Source organism: Protopterus annectens, chromosome 6.part1 (genome assembly GCF_019279795.1).
Source record: "Protopterus annectens isolate FY-2018-M chromosome 6.part1, PAN1.0, whole genome shotgun sequence".
Classification (NCBI taxonomy): Eukaryota; Metazoa; Chordata; order Ceratodontiformes; family Protopteridae; genus Protopterus; species Protopterus annectens.
The window spans coordinates 21764669-21782660 of NC_056738.1; the positions used below are offsets into that span (position 1 = coordinate 21764669).

General features: G+C 39.8%; 1 protein-coding gene across 2 annotated transcripts in view; it reads right to left on the reverse strand.

Moving 5' to 3' along the window:
• LOC122805364 (mitogen-activated protein kinase kinase kinase kinase 2-like) overlaps positions 1-17992 on the reverse strand; it is a 1562336-nt gene that overhangs the window by 566745 nt on the left and 977599 nt on the right. The window contains exons 16-17 of one of the 2 annotated variants that reach the window (XM_044075455.1): positions 16921-16959; positions 3894-3927 (exon numbers count right to left, since the gene is read on the reverse strand). In XM_044075455.1, the coding sequence (XP_043931390.1) occupies positions 3894-3927; positions 16921-16959 (73 nt within the window). The remainder of the gene's footprint in view (positions 1-3893; positions 3928-16920; positions 16960-17992) is intronic. The other variant, XM_044075456.1, reaches the window with a different exon arrangement.

Here is a 17992-nt window from a genome sequence, read left to right on the forward strand (position 1 = left end):
TATGCCTTAGCTGTGCCATGTGCCAGGCACTACATGAAACTATATGTTGCTACAATGTGTGCATAACTGTAGAGTGACTTGGACACCCTAGCATGTCTTAGCTGTGCTGCCCTTCATGTAGGCAATGTATGCAACTGTAGCAATGCTCCTATCAAACAGCAGCTTAATGCTGTTTATTACAAAACCAGAGCTCTCTTTTCTTATGCATTCCTTTGTTCAATATTGAGACTATCCACTACTTAATATATGTCTCACTAGCTCTAAAGTGCTTCATGTAATGACATCCTTAAATATTAGAATTATGAGGGCTATAAATACCACCCAGAACAAATGCATAAACTTTCATGCTTAGGTTTATAGGCTGTTTATATATATATGTTGGTTTGTTTGTGTCTTTCTGCTTTTCCCGGTTAGGGGTCACCACAGCGGAACTCCGGTCCGCTAATGATTGGCAGTAGATTTTTATGTGCTGGCTTGCCGGGCCTAACACACAACCTTCAACGAAGGAATGCCCATTCACACATGTTGACACACAGAAGACGCTCTAACTGAGAATCGAACGGGCAATGTCTAACTGTGAGGCGATGCTACCGCAGCACCACCACCGCAGTCCAAAAAAGCCCCACTTTCTTAGCTTTAAATATGGATTATGATGACAAACCCTGATAAAAATCATAATTTCTTAACATTTTCATATCAGATATTCAAAATTCTATCTTTAAGTATGTCCATGTGTCATGAATATCCAAAATATCTTTGCAAAATTATGTCAAAAATGTTGTTTTGCGAACTGAATGCAAACTTATAATTTCAACCCAGATTGTACAATGACAGTTACAAAGGTCAACAGGAGGGGATCCACAGATGATATGCTGAAAAGTTTATGCAAAATGTTAAGAAATAATGAAGTTAAATAGATTTGTAAAGTCACCATTTCTAAATATTTTCACACTGAATTTTCAAAATGCAATCTGTAAGTCCCCAACCTTATGATATATGCAACTGTAATCACCCATTTCTGTCCAGAAATGCCATTACGTGCACTGACTAAGATTATGGTTCAGACAACTTTGTAATGAAATTTGCAAAACATGATGTGACTCAGCTAGTACGTGTAAAACTTGGTGTGAAAATACTAAAAATGCTGACATTATGCGTGTTTAACGTACTTGAAGAAAAATAAGGCTTTCAACAAATTTGTAGTATGAAATTAAGTTGAGCAAACATCCACAGCATCACCATTTCTAATTTTTAAATAAGAGTTTCAACATACCTTCCTGAAGTTATGTCTATTTTTAAAAGCAAACTGTATACATTTTTATAATTCTAGTTTTGTCTTCGTTTTAGTCAATCAGCTATTTACTAGATGTTTTATCATACCATGATGTGTAAGTCTAAGGTTAGAATATTTACACATGTGTGTATGTGTATTGGTATCTCTCTATCTGTATATACAGAGACGGTTCCCATTCAGAAGCCTGAAACATCATAAGCCTGAAAATCAAAATCCTGAAACAAACCAAAAAAAAATTCAAATCCTGAAAAAACAAAAAAAAATCCTGAAAAGCCAAAAAAGAACCAACAAAAAACTCAAAAAAAAAAAAAAAACAAACACATATAATATGCTAATCACTATAAAGACACTAATATCTACCCCTGACCCTCCTGACCCTAACTCCGTCAAGGTCCTCGTCCTCACCACTCACTCTACCCCAGCTAACTCAACAACTCTTACTAAGCGCCTGTAACCCCAGCATACATCACTATACATTTCTTCTACTAACCTTAAACCCCCTAACCCTAAAACCCAAACCTACCAACAAAAACCAACCTTTTCACTTACAGACCCCTAATGACCCCACATAACACCACATAGCAAACAATGGCAAATCCACATTTTTTGTAGTATGTTTTTTTTTTTTCAGGATTTTTTTTGGTTTTTTCATTTTTTTTTTTTTTTGATTTTGGGCTTTTTTTCATTTCTTTTTTTTCAGGCTTTTGATTTCAGTTTTCAGTTTTTGATTTTCAGGCTTTTGTTTCTCACAGAGACACACATACACATATATAGCGAGAGATTTGGGGTCATCACATCGCCAGAGTAGACAGGAAATCCTTCTACATGGCACACCTCATCATAAAAGGTTTCTCATCTAGGAAAAAAGAGGTCATTGTTCCCCTCTACTCTTCACTCATTAGACCCATTATACAATACAGTCCCCCTTTTGGTATGTACCTCACAAGACATCTACAACAAATGGAAAGGCCACAGAAATACCTCACAAAGAAGATTACCGGCTTCAAACAGATGCCCTACGCAGACCGTCTCAAAAAACTCCAGCTTTACTCCGTCGCATATCGCCTACTCAGAGGCGATCTCTGCCTAACATACAACGCTATGTCAAACTCAGAGCTGTTGGACATGCTCCACTTAAAGAAATCCCAATCCCTCTGAGCTACACGCTCTAGGGTCTTAAACCTTGTCACCACAATAAACAGAACATGCTGGAGGGATAGATTCCTGTCTCAGAGACTTCCCATACTCTGGAACAAACTACCTATCTATATCAAACAAAGCTCCTCATTAGCACTCTTCAAGAAAAATCTTGATGACTGGATGGGAGATAAGAAATTCACCCCGGGGATCACTTCTGTGGCTCTGCTCGATAGGGGCACAGGAAAATATTTTTTTTGGCTGGCGAAAGCCAGGGTACCTTTTTGGCTAGGCTTATATAGGCCCTAGGGCCAATAGCCTAGTACCTACCTATGAACCTATCAGACAAGTAAGCTTTTTAGGGTAGTTGGGGTAAGGGAGGTAGCTGGCCCTTTAAGATTACACTTGTCAAACACACAGGCCAGGCTATATACTTAAGAGGCCTAACTTAATGATGGGAGAGTTTGCTGAGTCTGGCAGACTCAAGAAGAATGCTCTGTAGGAGTCTGGAGGGTATTCAAGAGACAGGGTATGCCATGGTTAAGAGAGGTAGCCACAAGAGTGTTAGGAGGTGAGAACCATATTTCCAGTAGTTGTTGTGAAGGAGCAAAACAGCTATCAATTCTTAACCCTGGAAATCTGGCTCTAGGTGTTATGGTTAAGAATCAGAGCTGTCTGATGAAGCTTGTATGAAGACAATGACTACAGCAACTTCAGCAACAGACATTTTTGTTTTAGCTGCTCTAGTGACACACAGGAATAAAGCCCCGCTTATGGCTCAGGCAACCCACGTTCAATTAGCAGCTATGGCAACTGGTGAAGTAGCATGGAGTGATGGCTATTACCATCCCGAGCAGCAAGGGGTAATTCTGTGAGCCTCTTCTGTGACAATCCATGGTTTAAGCTGGGGATATCACATTTGGGAGGTGCAGTCTAACAGGGACAGGATGGGGGATATTGCTGAACTTGCGAGGAAGCATTCAAAATGCTGCACACCCCTTTGCATACCTGGTCCTCAGGCATACCACTGGGATAATGACAGAGACAGAGACTGAAGTAATGGGGTAGGTCATAAAGGACCTCCCCCAGTGGATGCTGTTGGCCAGACTCCCAGGAAGTGTGTCAATATGTAGTTGATGCTAGTGTATTGATGTTAGCGACACTGCCATTTGGTTCACTGATATACTTAACAAGACTATGTATATATATATACATGTCCGCACATATATGGCAAACATATCACACTCTTTTGGTCTACGTGACAAAGAAGAAATTGTCAGACTCATTTTACAGCATGTCGGTGGCATATATAGTTCTTTGATTGTGGTATAACAACAATTTAGAAATGCACCAGAAGTTGTAATCCAATTAATTTGAAATAACATGATTCCCCTGACTCAATACACTGTAGGTCTATATTTACCATAACATACCTGCTGTCAATCTCAGAAACTTATCTTACCTCATTTTGAGTTGCCCGTTTTATTGTTAAGCACCTAGACAAAATAAAACATTCATCAGTTGATATTTTGTAAGGAAATAAAACAATCATTCCAACTTTTGTTAAAGAGCGAATGATGCCACTGAGAAATCTCTAAATAATCACAGATTATAATTTTGCTTCAAATGTAATGCATTCTGTATTTCTTTCTTCAATTCTTATTTTTTGAAGAGATCTGTATCTAATTAGGGTACACGTATTTTTAGGGTTCATCCGCTCCTGCTGCTTGTCATTACTATTTCCTTCAGATTATTCTCATCTCTAAGGAAATAGTAGTGCTAGATGCAACATACCATATTGTAAAGTGCAATTCATTGGAAAGACCAGCGTTATTTTAAAGTTGTAAGAATCATGGGTCATGCAGTTTTATCAAGGGGAATACTATATGAAAGATGGATTAATACTTCAACATGCATGCCATTCCGCTTAAATAACAAGACAGAAAATATTTTAAAATGTTCCCATTCATGTTAGTAGTGGTGAGTTACTGTTATGTTTAATGATTACAGCTGCAAAATGTTAACTCTAATATTTAGTTCTTAGACTCTGAAGATGCATATGCACATATTACACTGATTCATGCTGCAACAACACAAAAGGCTTGGGTAAGATGGATACACCTAAGCTTAGTACTGCATAAAATCTCACTGCCGAAATGCACTGAAAATTAGTAATCTGAACAGAAAACAGGTTTAGTGCAGTCAGATTAGTATACCAAAGAGTTTTAAGTATTGCAATGTGCAGGAAGTGGAAAAAAAATCTCTCTCTCTTTTGTGATTATGCTTTCTGATTTCCTTATTATCACTTCCAAAGTTGCCTATTTAGCCTTTCAAGGATATGCTTGACCTCGCTATAGCCTGATCCCCTCCATAAAAAAAATTAAAAAACATTGCCACTAGCCATGAATAGCCTAAACACATATGGTGGAAGAAATTAAGGCGAGGCCTTCTGGAAAATGGAAAACACAGAGGGGTGGGAAGAAAATGCATTAATATCAAGGACACTAAAGGTGTCAAGACAAGCACTTACACAAAAATATCTGTAGCATCAGTGAAAGCTCTGAGGACGACCAATCTCATTCCTTTTCATAACAGAAAGTGACCAAATGCAGACTTAAAACTGTCATTTCCTTAGTAAACTAGCTATTATAAACTACAAGCTGTAAAGTATACAAAAAATTGACTGAAACCATGGCTACAGCCAGTCTACAACACATTTTTGGAGAGGGAAAAGCTATTCAGGTAAGACATCTTTTTAGGCTGATTTATATACAGGAGACAGGGGTTACAGGTAGAAATATTGTTTATGCAATACAACAAAGTTTCTTACTCAGTGAACCAAAACCTGTTAACAAAGCTTGACATAATCTTGCCTAGAAATGATAATGCATGGCAGAACAGTTCATTCTTTTCTCTTTCTTTTGGTCCTCTGACTCTGATGGCCATCAGTTGCTTGGCTGCTCCCCATGGCTCCCCCACCTCCCCCTCATACACTGATAGAAGGGAAGAAAATGGGGAAATTGAGGTTCTTACCAGTAATACCCCTGGTTCAGGCCATCATTAATGTTTAGGGCAAATGCATGGTACTAGCAGCATACAGAATCACATACGCTGACGACAAGGTGTTTCTTGATAAGCCCTATCCTTTCCCCTGTGAGCTGATGACATCCACTTAGGAACAGCAAGTCATAAGGTGCTGTCTGTGTGGGGCCACATCTTTTCCAATGCAGTTTATTTCCCTTAGTCCTGGCCTCCACCTGGGCTTGAGTGATCTACCCAGCTCACATTCTCACTCCCTTGGATGGGCACATGCATCTTCCCTACCACCTTTACAAGTGCCCAACCTGCTAAATGAACTGGGGTAACCTAGGTCATAGGTCAGGGCTTCTTGCTCTATGCCACTGGGCTGGCTAAGGCAGAATATTTCTTAGTAGAAAGGAAAGTAAGTGTAAAGCTGAAAGGTGTCAAATATAATTGCTGAATGGTACATAAAGACTATGTTGCAACCAGTTCTAAACAACATTTTCATGGACATCTGTTAAAGAAATCTGGAAGGCTAAACATACTGTTGGTGTAAAGTTGAACATACGTGCTTTGTTAGAACAACCCAAATATTTGGACAAAACGAAAGCATTTGGAATTCAAGCTGAGGAAACATTGAACTATGCATTTCGGAATAAGAAATAAGAATTACAAGTACTGTCTTAATCAGGATAAAATAAAAGTGGCAACTATGGAGAAGGGTATGTGTATTACTACACTCTAAAAATTCACACCATACAGAGTACTAATGCATAATAATTTCAAAAGTTCACAGATTCAGGCATGAAATACATAACCGCTACATTAGGAGAGGAGGAGGTGATGTTGCCCTAGCACACTCCAATAATCAGGCGTGTATTAGAATACTGTAGTCTAAAACAGAACCATAGGCGACTAACATGTTTATTTTGTGAAGACAGTTGGAAGAGACCAATCCTGTTCCTATTTAACTATAGAAGAAGGAAAATGAAATTAGTAACTGACAGCAAAATGTGGCAAGTACTAATGTTTATATAAGGCATATATTTTGAATTACTGATATATGTAACTATGGGGTATACCACTAATTTTAAGTTAGTACAATCGATACTGAAGGAGGAGTGTTTTAAGCAGACAGCACATCAGCAAGTAAACAGAATGAGCTATCATAATTTTATTACTCAAGCAGAATAGTTAAAGGGCCTACTAGAAAAACACATGGTGGTAATTATTCTCAGGTTCTGGATTAAATGATTAGCATTTTGAATTCCTGAATAAACATGCTGGTATGTGGATGGTTTGTCTTCAATCTAGTATGAATTTATTTATTTTATTATTTTATTTTACATTTGTTGACTGGGCTAGTCTAACTGGGCACATGTCCATTTTCAGTACAGGCCCGGGGAGAAAAGCTCCACTACAAATAATAGCAACTAGAGGTACAGTACATTTTTTAAGACTAGAATACAAGATTTTTACATAGCAGCTTAGTACTAATATAATTGACATCTATTTACAGGCTATAGTGACAAGTATTTCTAAGGTAGAGACACGTTTATACAGTAGAGAGCTTGCTAAGCAAGTTAAGCTCTGCAGCAGTTTCAAAGAAAGGCTAAGTTAGTAGCAACTTTAGTTAGCTGACAGCACATACTCTGAGGTTAATGAAAGGTAGACAAAATAAGACAGTAGTAAGATAAGTATACATAAAATATGAAGGAGGGAGATTTTTAGTCAGGATTGGTGCAAGGGCACAGCCAGTGAGTTAGAAGATATTCTTTAAGTTGCTTTTTGAATAGTAATGTAGAGGAAAGAGATGAGAGTTCCCTGGGGAGCAGGTTCCAAGTTTTCCCTGCAGTGTTGGAGAACAGTGAGCCCCCAGCCTTGTTACTGGATTTATGTATATATACTAGTAATCTATTAGCTGAGGGTAGGGTTGTGAGATTTTTATAGGGGGTAATAAGACTAGTTAGTATTGGAGTATTACTAGGATGATAGAGGATCTTGTGTGTGATAATAAGTTGGTGAAATAGTAGTTGATTTTGGAGTTCTAGCCATCCAAGTTGTTTTAGATTATGGCAATGGTGTGTTCTAAATGGGAAGCTGGTGGCAAATCTAGCAATGTTATTATAGGTGACTGCCAGTTTGCTGAGGTTGTTTTTAAAAGGATTAGTATAAATGGGAGAGCCGTAGAGGAGGGTAGAGATAAGATGGGTGTGGGCAATAGTAGTTCTAGCTGTAAGGGTAAGGTAGTGTTTAATTCTATAAAGGGTGCCTAGCTTTGTTAACTGATTAAATTGTAGTATTGATGTGTATGTGTCAAAGGTAAGGTTATGGTCTAGTGCAAGTGTGTCCAACCCATGACCCCTTGGTGCACGCACCCTCAGAGCTCTTCCATGCGGCCCGCGAATTCAACCCATTAAGTACAAATTAAACTTATAAACCCTGTCAGAAAAATAATCCATCTGAATAAACCTACTAATCTAGCTATTTAGTACTATTTTTGATTTATTTCTAAATTATATTTTCAGCTTTAAGTAAATCTGCATTTGTTTTCTGCCATGAGTAGTCTGTTTAGCCTGGTGTAGTGGCCAAATTGGATTTAAGCAGTGATTTGATTTAAGTGAAAGTAGAACTAATTACAATAGGTGCAACATAGCTTAGTACACTTTGGTTTCAGATTTCACTTGTTTTTCATTGTTTCATTGACTTTCTGAAAAGGTTGCTGAGGTCTGCATCACTCACTGTTTGAGTAACTGCTGAATTTTAAAATCTTTTTCTTGTGCATCTGCACTTAAGTTGAATAATGATCAGATTTTATTTATGTTTCATTGCCTCTTTTGTTTTCTTGGTTAATACCTGCTGTGCAGAGCTGTGCTGAGCACAACACAGTGGTAGTTATATTTACACAGTGGGTAGAGTGCAAGTAGAATCTCACCTCTTGTAGTACTGAGAAGGCACATTTTTCTAATCTAACTCCTGTGAGTTATCTACTGCTGCTTTATCTAACCACCTTCCACTGAGCTGCACTGTCGTGTAGAACTATACTGATGTGAGCTGTCTTCAGCTGACAAACAGATTTCCACATTCCTCTTACCTACACACTGCCCTGCCCTTCACAATTTCCTCGTTAACATTCATCACAAGACAACACTCATCACCATGGGGACACAGCAGACTGATCTTTCTACTGCTAGCCTTATAACACATGGTAACCAAAGGCAGTGAAAGAACTTCCTCATACTCACTGAAAACAATCTCCAACTTAACTCAAAGTACTATATCTGTGAGAGGAGTAAATATCTGATGAAACTGGTGGCATCCTTCTCTTAACCAGTAGCCTTAATACTGTCTCTTACCCACCCACATAATATAAACACAGAATTGTCTTATGCTAATGTAGTTAAAAAAGGTCTACCTATTCCTCCTAGAACTCCAAAATCTAAGCATCAGATTAAACACTCCGCTCTACCTCCTGCATGTGGCCCAGCATCAACATGTCTAAATCATTATGAAACAGATTCTGACACTACAGTAAACACAGCCACAAAAGGCGTCAGGCAATAAGCATGCAGGACCCCTTAAGGCTGCAGGCCCAACCGTGCACATCTGGCAGTTTCCTGGTCAGAGATGCTCCACTTAGTAGGGTGAGCAAGAACATCATTGCTCTCAGGGGCCAGGATCCACAATGTCACTAAGGTGCTAGGTTCCCTTCAGCTTAGGTAAACATATAACTGATCCAGATTATTGCACATATAGAAGTGCATGAGCTGAGATGCACCTCCTTGGATGAAGAGGGACATGATGGAGGTCAGATTATGCATCTGAAATGGGTGTGAAACCAGTACTGAGTAGAATCTTACCATCTCTATGAATGATAGATACCTCAACACAAACAAAAGACAAGCTGACTTTAATTTTGACTCAGCTACTGATGTCATTCTAATCTAACGGTTAGAATAGTTAGAATAGTATTAGTCTGTATATACCTTTGCTCTTCAGTTTACTTGGGAGACCATGATATATTTTACATCACGGCCAGACTATTTCTGTTGACTCAATAAAGGTTGGACACCCCTGGTCTAGTGTAACACCTAAGAGTTTGGTGGTTAGTTCAGGAGATATAACAATGCCATTATTAGATGTCACTATAAAGTCAATTTGTGAGGACTTTATTGCAGGATTAAAGAGCAATAATTTAATTTTTTTGGCGTTCAGGAGAAGGCAGCTCTGTAGGAACCAGTTTTCAACTTTATTAAATACATTTTGGGTGAGGGATTGGAGTTCAAGTAAGGAAGTAGCGGAGCATATTAATGTTGAATCATCTGCATATTGTATGCAGGCAGCTTGAACAATTGTTAGATTTAGATCATAAATAAAAATGGAGAAAAGGAGAGGGCCCAAAATAGAGCCCTGAGGAACCCCCCACGGTAACAGGAAGGTGTGTGGACAGTTCATTGTCCCAGAACACAGCTTGTTGTCTGTTTTCTAAGTAGGACTTGAACCAGTGTAGTGCCTGTGTATCAAGTGAGAGGGATTTAAGTATATCCATAAGAAGCTGATGGTTAACCATATCTCAGGCTTTTGAGAGGTCAATAAAGAGTGCAGAAGATAGAGTGTTGTTATTACGATTTTTGTTGATGCAGTCAGAAAAGGATAAGAGGGCAGAGGTGGTGCTGTGGAAAGGCCTAAAGCCATGCTGACAGCTGGCAAGTAAGTTATTGTGGAGAAGGTGGTTGAGTAGTTGTCGGTGGATGCATTTTTCCATTATTTTTGCTAATGGAGAGAGTAGGGCTATTGGGCGAAAGTTTGAGAGTTCAGTAGAGTTATATGGGAGGTTTTCCAGACAGATGGGATGGTTCCTTCGGTAACTGTTCTGTTTATAAGGATGGAAATGGGATAGGCTATGACTTTTGCTGATTTCTGTAGACATTCAGTTGGTAGAAGGTCTGCTGAGGGAGTGCATGGTTTAAGTTTCTGGAGAAGGGTGCAAATGAGGGATGTTGGTACAGGTTGTAGATGAAATGAGGAAGATAAGCTAGTTATAGTGGGTGACAGACTTGTGGTAACAGGGGGTAAAGAATTGGCTAGGGATTGGACAGCCTCAGTAAAGAAGGTATTGAAGGCATCAGCAATAAGCTTAGAACTGTTGTGAGTGGAGTCTGATGGGGTTGGTGTTTTGGAGTGACCTGGGTGTAAGAGTCTGTTAATACCTGACCAGAACTTTTGTGGTTTATGCTGGTGGGTTTGCTGGAGTTGAAAGTAAAAGGTTTTTTGTCAAGAAGTACAGATGTTTTGGTAGCGTTCCTCAACTGTTTAAATTTTAGATGATCTGTTGGGTTTCTAGTACTTCTCTATTTGGCCCAAATTTTATTTCTAAGTATGATTTTCTGTCTAGTTTCATTTGTAAGCCATGGAGCAATTTTCATGCTATTTCTGATAGAGCGAATAGGGGCATGGTAGTCTAGGATTTGTAAGAATTTGGTGTTAAAGTATAACACTGCCTCCTCTAGTTGGAGGTGTTTTAGAGGTGACCAGTCACATGCCTTTAGTTCGGTTTGGAAGCTTTCTAGATTAAAATTTTTGTTGGACCGAGTAGTTCTAAACAAGTTAGAATTGGGAATATTGATCTTTTGTCTGAATACATAGGTTAGAGAATGGTCACTAATGTCATCAGGAAGGGTGCCTGCTTTATATGACAAGGGATGGTTGTTAACAAGGATCCAATCTAAGGTGCTTTCTTTGTTATTAGGTTTATGGATTCTAGTAGGGGAGGTAATTACTTGGGAAAAAACATATATGTTTATATGGGTTGTCGGCTCAGGTGAACTACAAGTAGTCCAGTCTATATTAAAGTCACCCAGTACTATGGTTTCTTGTGGTAAGTAAGTAGAGAGCCAGCTAAGGATATTTTCGAGGGTATCGATGTTATTTCCAGGAGGAAGGTAGGAGCATATTAAATAAATGGATTTAAAGGCATTAATTTGAAGTTTGAATGCATCTATTTACCACTCAACCTCCCTAACGCTCATGTTACTCAGAAACATACTTCTAGCTGCTGCTATGAGTCAGGCTAAGGGTGGCACCCCCACAAAAAAAGAAAGAAAAAAAATCTCTTTCAGCTGTTCTCTTCTGTTGGCACTCAAGTGATTATCCAGCTCACCTCCAGAACAGTTACCATCAACAATCCTGATGAAAATTTATACAAGGGTTATCATATATGGTCCTACTTGATTCGGAAGTTGAGCACTATTAACTGCTCATAAAGGGTGGCAAGTACTTTTAAGTTTTCTCTACTTAAAGATGTATTATGGCCAGGCATCGTATGGTTCCTGTGATTGCCTAGTATTATTCCTATATTCCTAAAATTTTTCTCCATGCCAAAAGGCAAAGGCCCAAGCTCTCATTGGCAATAATGTACAGCTTTTTAAGTGCGAAAGGTTGGGAATATTACTTTTGTATGAAAAAAAAGTGAATTTAGTAGGTGCAAGAATCACTTGCTAACGCTACTACAAATAAGCTTAATTCTGGTTTCTGGGACCATAAAGAAGCTGTGATATAAAGCTGAAACCAAACACAGATATCACTTATTTCTAAGTCATTGGTTAGAAGGCATCGTATGATTCCTATAATTGCCTAATAAGGCTCTTTATCCACCCCTCACCAACCAAGCGACTAAGCAGCTCACCCTACTATTCAGGCATGACCAAAGGGCAACTTCAGGTGTACTCTCCAGTCCAGCTGGTGAATCTGGGTATCCTCAGGCAATGTTACAACTGCCTCATGTACACAGACAGCCCTCTCCTCCTACCACAAAACACTAACATATGCAAGAGATGCAATTATACAGCCAAACTGGAGGCTAAAGTCTCTCCACCCAAGACTGGAACAGACAGTCATGAGGAGAAGGTTAACACTTGCACCACACCTCCAGCCTCACATAGACATACTAAACCAGCACTGGCAAAAAATACACATAAATACACAAAATCATACTCAGAGGCTCTAAATAAAAACCTACAAAAGCATCAGAGAGCTCCAAAGCAGACATCACAAAACCTGCACCTCCCGTCACAAACCAGACAACACATAAAACACAAAATCAATGTGCCGCACAATCACAGCCCTTAAGGCGAAATAACATACCTAACACACTAGTAATAGGTGACTCAATATTCAGGCACACTGACGCCCCACTCACTAGGCTGGACAAGGAGAAGGTTACTGTTAGCTGCCTGTCGGGAGCCAGAATCCACCACATAATACAAGCACTCAGGTCACTCCAGAACAAGTATAAATATGACTCTGTCATTGTTCATGCTGGTGTGAATGACCTGAGACGTACCTCCCTGGATGAAAAGAGACATGGAAGAGCTCTCTGATCATGTAGCTCAGGCAGGTATGACCCTGACCCGGAGTAGCATCCTGCTCTCACCAAGAATGATACCTCAGTATAAAGAAAAAATGATCAATTTCAACAATTGGCTAAGCTTCTGGTGTCATTCAAAGGGGATCCAGTGTCTGAGGGGGTGTATCCATATTCATTAAGGATACCCACACCTCCAGGTTAATGGCCCAGCATGCTACCTCTGAGATCATCCATGTGCAGCTAACATTGGGCAAATCTGCAATGAAAATTGTGGCCTGCTACAGATCACCCTCCATGACCCCAGGACCACCACTCTGCCTTTCTGAAGACACTGGAAAACATGAAGGTCCTACCGAACACCCTGATATTGGGGGATTTCAATTACCCTACCATTAACTGGGAAAACGAATTGAGTACAAACTCCCAGGCTCAGCGTTTCCTGGAATTTATCAACTCAAATGCCCTGGATCAGCTGGTAAAATCCCCTACCAGAGGCCACAACATATTGGACCTGGTCATCACCAACATGGGCGACAGGTGTTCCGTACCGGAGGTCAACCCATCACTGGTTAGATCAGACCATAAACTAATCACCCTGGATGTCCACACCCCACCACCACCACCAACCAAGGAAACCACAGTGAAAAACTTTCCTAAAGCAAACTTCACCTTACTTAAGGCAGAGGTGGTAAGTTTCACAGCCCCCACACTAAAGGATAACACTTCCCAAGATGCAGAATCCTTTACAATTGCACTCTATGAGCACCTACAACGATGCATGGATTGTGCCATCCCTAGCAAAACCAAGACTCACTCCCCTAAGAGAAGGAAACCAGTCTGGTGGACCCCTGCCATAAACAGGTTATACAACAAAAGGAGGAAACTAGTTCAGAAAAAAAGCAAATCCCAAGAAGGAAATACATCCCTGATCAGTTTCATTAAGAAACTAAGGTCCCTCATAAAATCATCCAAGACTAACTTCGAAAGAAAAATAGCCAAGGATTCAAAAGATAACCACAAAGCATTCTTTAGCTATGTCAAGAATCTAAGTGGCAACTTGCAGATATGCTCTGAGCTAGTGCAAAATATCACAAAATATACTGAACCTACTGATATTGCCAACATCCTGGCAGATAGATTCAGTGCAAACTTCATCTCCCTCTCACCTTCAAAAGGGCCAACAACAATACCGAAAGAGTAGTGTCCCGGAAATCACAGAAGCACAGGTGAAAACAGCCCTTTCAAAAGCAAAAAACACAGCATCAATGGGGCCAGACTGTGTCCCACGCTGCGTCTTGCACAAACTCCAGAATGAACTAATCCCCCACCTAAACATGCTGTTCAACCTCAGCCTCTCCACAGGCTACGTGCCCATAGAATGGCACACAGCAACGGTTATTCCGCTCCACAAAGGAGGGGCCACAACTGACCCTGGTAACTATCGCCCCATAAGCCTGACTAGCCTGGTCTGCAAGGCTATGGAGCGCATCATCATGGAAATCATTAACAAAGACATTGGGAACCTCCAAACACTTGACCCGACCCAGTTTGGCTTTAAGGCAGATCATGCCTACTAAACCTGGTTGACTTCTTCGAGACAGTCACCAAGGCCATAGATGAGGGGAAGGTGGTTCACACAGCCTACCTTGATCTCGCCAAGGCATTCGACACCATTCCTCACTCGGGTATTATAGAAAAACTCACCGGCCTGAACATAAACCCCTAATTCACAAGATGGGTTGCCAAATGGCTTACAGACAGAACTCACACGGTAAGAATAGCGGGCTCCAGGTCCGACTCTAAACCACTCACAAGTGGTGTCCCGCAAGGCTCGGTTCTGGGACCCCCTACTGTTTGGCATATATTTCTCAGAAGTACAGGCAAACACAAGAGGACTATGACTAACCAAGTCCGCTGATGACTGCAAACTGGGAGCCATAATTGACTCTCCGGCTGACACGGACATCCTTCAAAAAGGCCTTACTGAGACAGACACCTAGTGTCAAAGTCATGGCCTCAAGCTAAATGCAAAAAAATGCATAGTCATTCTGTTTGGGAAAAACAAACCACTCACGAATTACCACATAGGCGGCAGCCCCCTTAATACAAAAGGGGTAATAAGAGATTTGGGGACCCCATGTAGATAGTAATCTCTCCTTTGACAATCATATTGCCAAAGTAGTTAGGAAATCCTTCTATGTGGCCCATCTAATTACTAAGGGGTTCGCATCTAGAAATAAAGAGGTTGCAGTGCCCCTCTACTCGTCACTCATCAGACTCATCATAGAGTACAATGCCCCATTTGGGATGTACCTCACAAGACACTTCCAACAGCTGGAAAGACCACAAAAGCACCTCACCAAGAGGATTACTGGCCTCAAACATATGTCCTATTCAGCCCGACTGAAAAAACTCCGGCTGTACTCAGTGACATATCGCTTACTCAGAAGTGATCTCTGCTTGACTTACAAAGCCATGTCCAACTCAGAACTGATGGACATGTTCCACCTAAAGAAATCCAAGTCACTGTGAGCCACGTGCTCTAGTGAGCTAAACCTCACCACAACAATAAATAGAACATGCTGGAGGGATAGATTCCTGTCACAGAGACTCCCCATGTTTTGGAACAAAATTCCTAACTACATTAGGCACAGCCCCTCACTAACACTCTTCAAGAGAAGCCTTGACGAGTGGATGGGTAACAGAAAATACACCCCTGGGGTCACTTCATTGGGTCTGCTTGACAGAGGCTCAGTTAATTAATCAATGGGGCTGCGTAAGCCGACACACTCTGGCTAGGCTTATAAATGCCCTCGGGCAGATAGCCTAGTACCTACCTATGATGTATTCACTAAAGCAACTTAAAGGTCATCTTCTACAACAATAAATTTATTCTACTTTTATCATAGCTTGCTTGTATTTTTTGTGTGTGCATTTTAACTCTGTGTCCTTTTTAGATATCCTGTAATAAGTGCTTTTCTTTTTTATATTTAATTTTTAAATATTGCTCTATCTTTAAAGAGTTTAGCTTCAAAAATGCACAATAAACTTAAACTGAAAAACTAATAAAACTGTAAGGACATGAGAAAGAAAACATACGACTAACATGACAAACTGCATGCCCTATACTCTCCAAAAGTATATCTTACTGTATAGTAACAGCAGCAGTGTAGTCATGACAGATGTTAAGACTTATCTGTTCATTTACTGTTTGGGAAATTGGTACGTAGACTGGTCTAAAGACACTTTTCAGCCACCATCCAAATTTAACAATTCTGTTTTGCCATTTTAAGGACTGTACTCACAGGACACTGTAATTTTATGTAATGAATGGCAGAACTTTACTAGGATTTCATTAAGGCAAAAGAAGGTTTCACTTTCACAGCGCATTTTATGCACAGAGATAATTTCAAAAAAAGAAAACATCCAACTCTTCAATCTACAGCAACTTGCCAAAGTTTTGTTACATGTAACTGTCCTAAAATCTACTTCTGACTGAATCCAAGGACAATGTTTTCATGTACACCAACTATCCATACTGAGTTCAAGTTGCAAACAGTAGAATTAGCTCTGCAGGACATATTGTGCTATAATATCCCGCACCATTTCATTGCTTTATTTACAACAAATCTCTGACATCAGGGAAGAAAATGTGACCACGTCTCCTATGATATGTGAGTTAAGTTTCATACTTAAATAAGAAGATTTTAGTTTCTGCAATAGTCATTTTCATGTATAATTGTCCTATTGTGAGACCCTACAGATATCCCTCCTACAAGTACTGTACTATGCAGTCGGAAATTGGGTTGCATCTTCTCTCCCAAACATTTTACACTATATGGTCCAACAGCCATTTGAAGCCTAGCCATTTTTTTTCCAGTACAGCTCTTCCGAGGACAGCACAAAGAATACAGCTTTTTAATGAGCGTAAGTAACTACATTTTTTCACAAAATGGCAAACATCTTCCAGGCATCCCATTTTGTAAGTATTTTAGGCCACAGCTAAAAAATGATTAGATAGTTGTTATAACTGTTCCAATTTAAAAAAGGAGTAAGTACAGAGAAAATGAGTGTGGAAAGTTCTTGCGGCTTACTGTCTCACCTCTGCTGCAGTGCTTCTTCAACAACCTGCAGAAGGCTCCTAAGCAAAAGCAAACACAGTAAGAATTTGCACAAAACATTGCAGAACTCAGACTTTACAAAAAGCAGAACTCACAAACACTTCAGAATATCAATACACTACATGGACAGAAGTCTAGTGCATCTTTACAGTACAGTGGTGTGAAGCACTAACCATGATGGTAGACAAATGACTTCCTGCCTGTTTTCTCAATCTTTAAAACATGTAGGTCATGCCATGAATCCATGGCAACCAGCGGGACTCACCCCTACCTACAGTATAGAACTTTTCACTTTGTGATGTCTATTTGTATCTCTCACTGTATTATACCCAAACTCCACACCAGCTCAGTTTGATTGACCTTAAACTACCACTTCTGTAAAGGCAGAGAACATTATCTAGAATGCGAGAAAATCAGAGAGTGAACTCTCAACTACATATCCTAACTGAACAGCATGTCAGTACTGCAACCCTCCTCCACCACTTAACGTCCCTGACAGAGCATGGATATGTTACTTCTTTCAAGATAATGTAAGTAATTTTATAAAAGGTAGCAGCTATGGGCACCTTTTTGTGTTTCAACAGAATGACAACCACACAAATGCTTCAATACTTCCTGCAATAACACTTCCATATCACACCTCCATTCTTCTAGATAAGGTTCAAAATGCAGTAATTCACTTAACCATAGATGCTGCGGTCACAAATATTTTCATTTAGAGCACTGCATGAGGGCAAAATGAAGCACACCAAAAATAAATACCGAGAAAAATGGGACAGAAGGTGGAAGTAATACTGAAAAAACAAGAAAATTAATTGTCCACTGTTATGGTGAGTACCTCACACAAAATTAAAACTAATATCTCTTTCCTTCCTGGTCTGCAGAACATACCATTAGACTATCAAGCTATGCATCAGAATGTAACTGAAGTCCAGTGCTAGCACACCTTGAATAAATGTTGCATCAAAATCAGCTTGCTCTTTCAAATGGCAATCAATTCTGTAATGTTTGGTAAAGGTATAAAGTGAAGCCCAAGTCACTGCCTTGCAGATC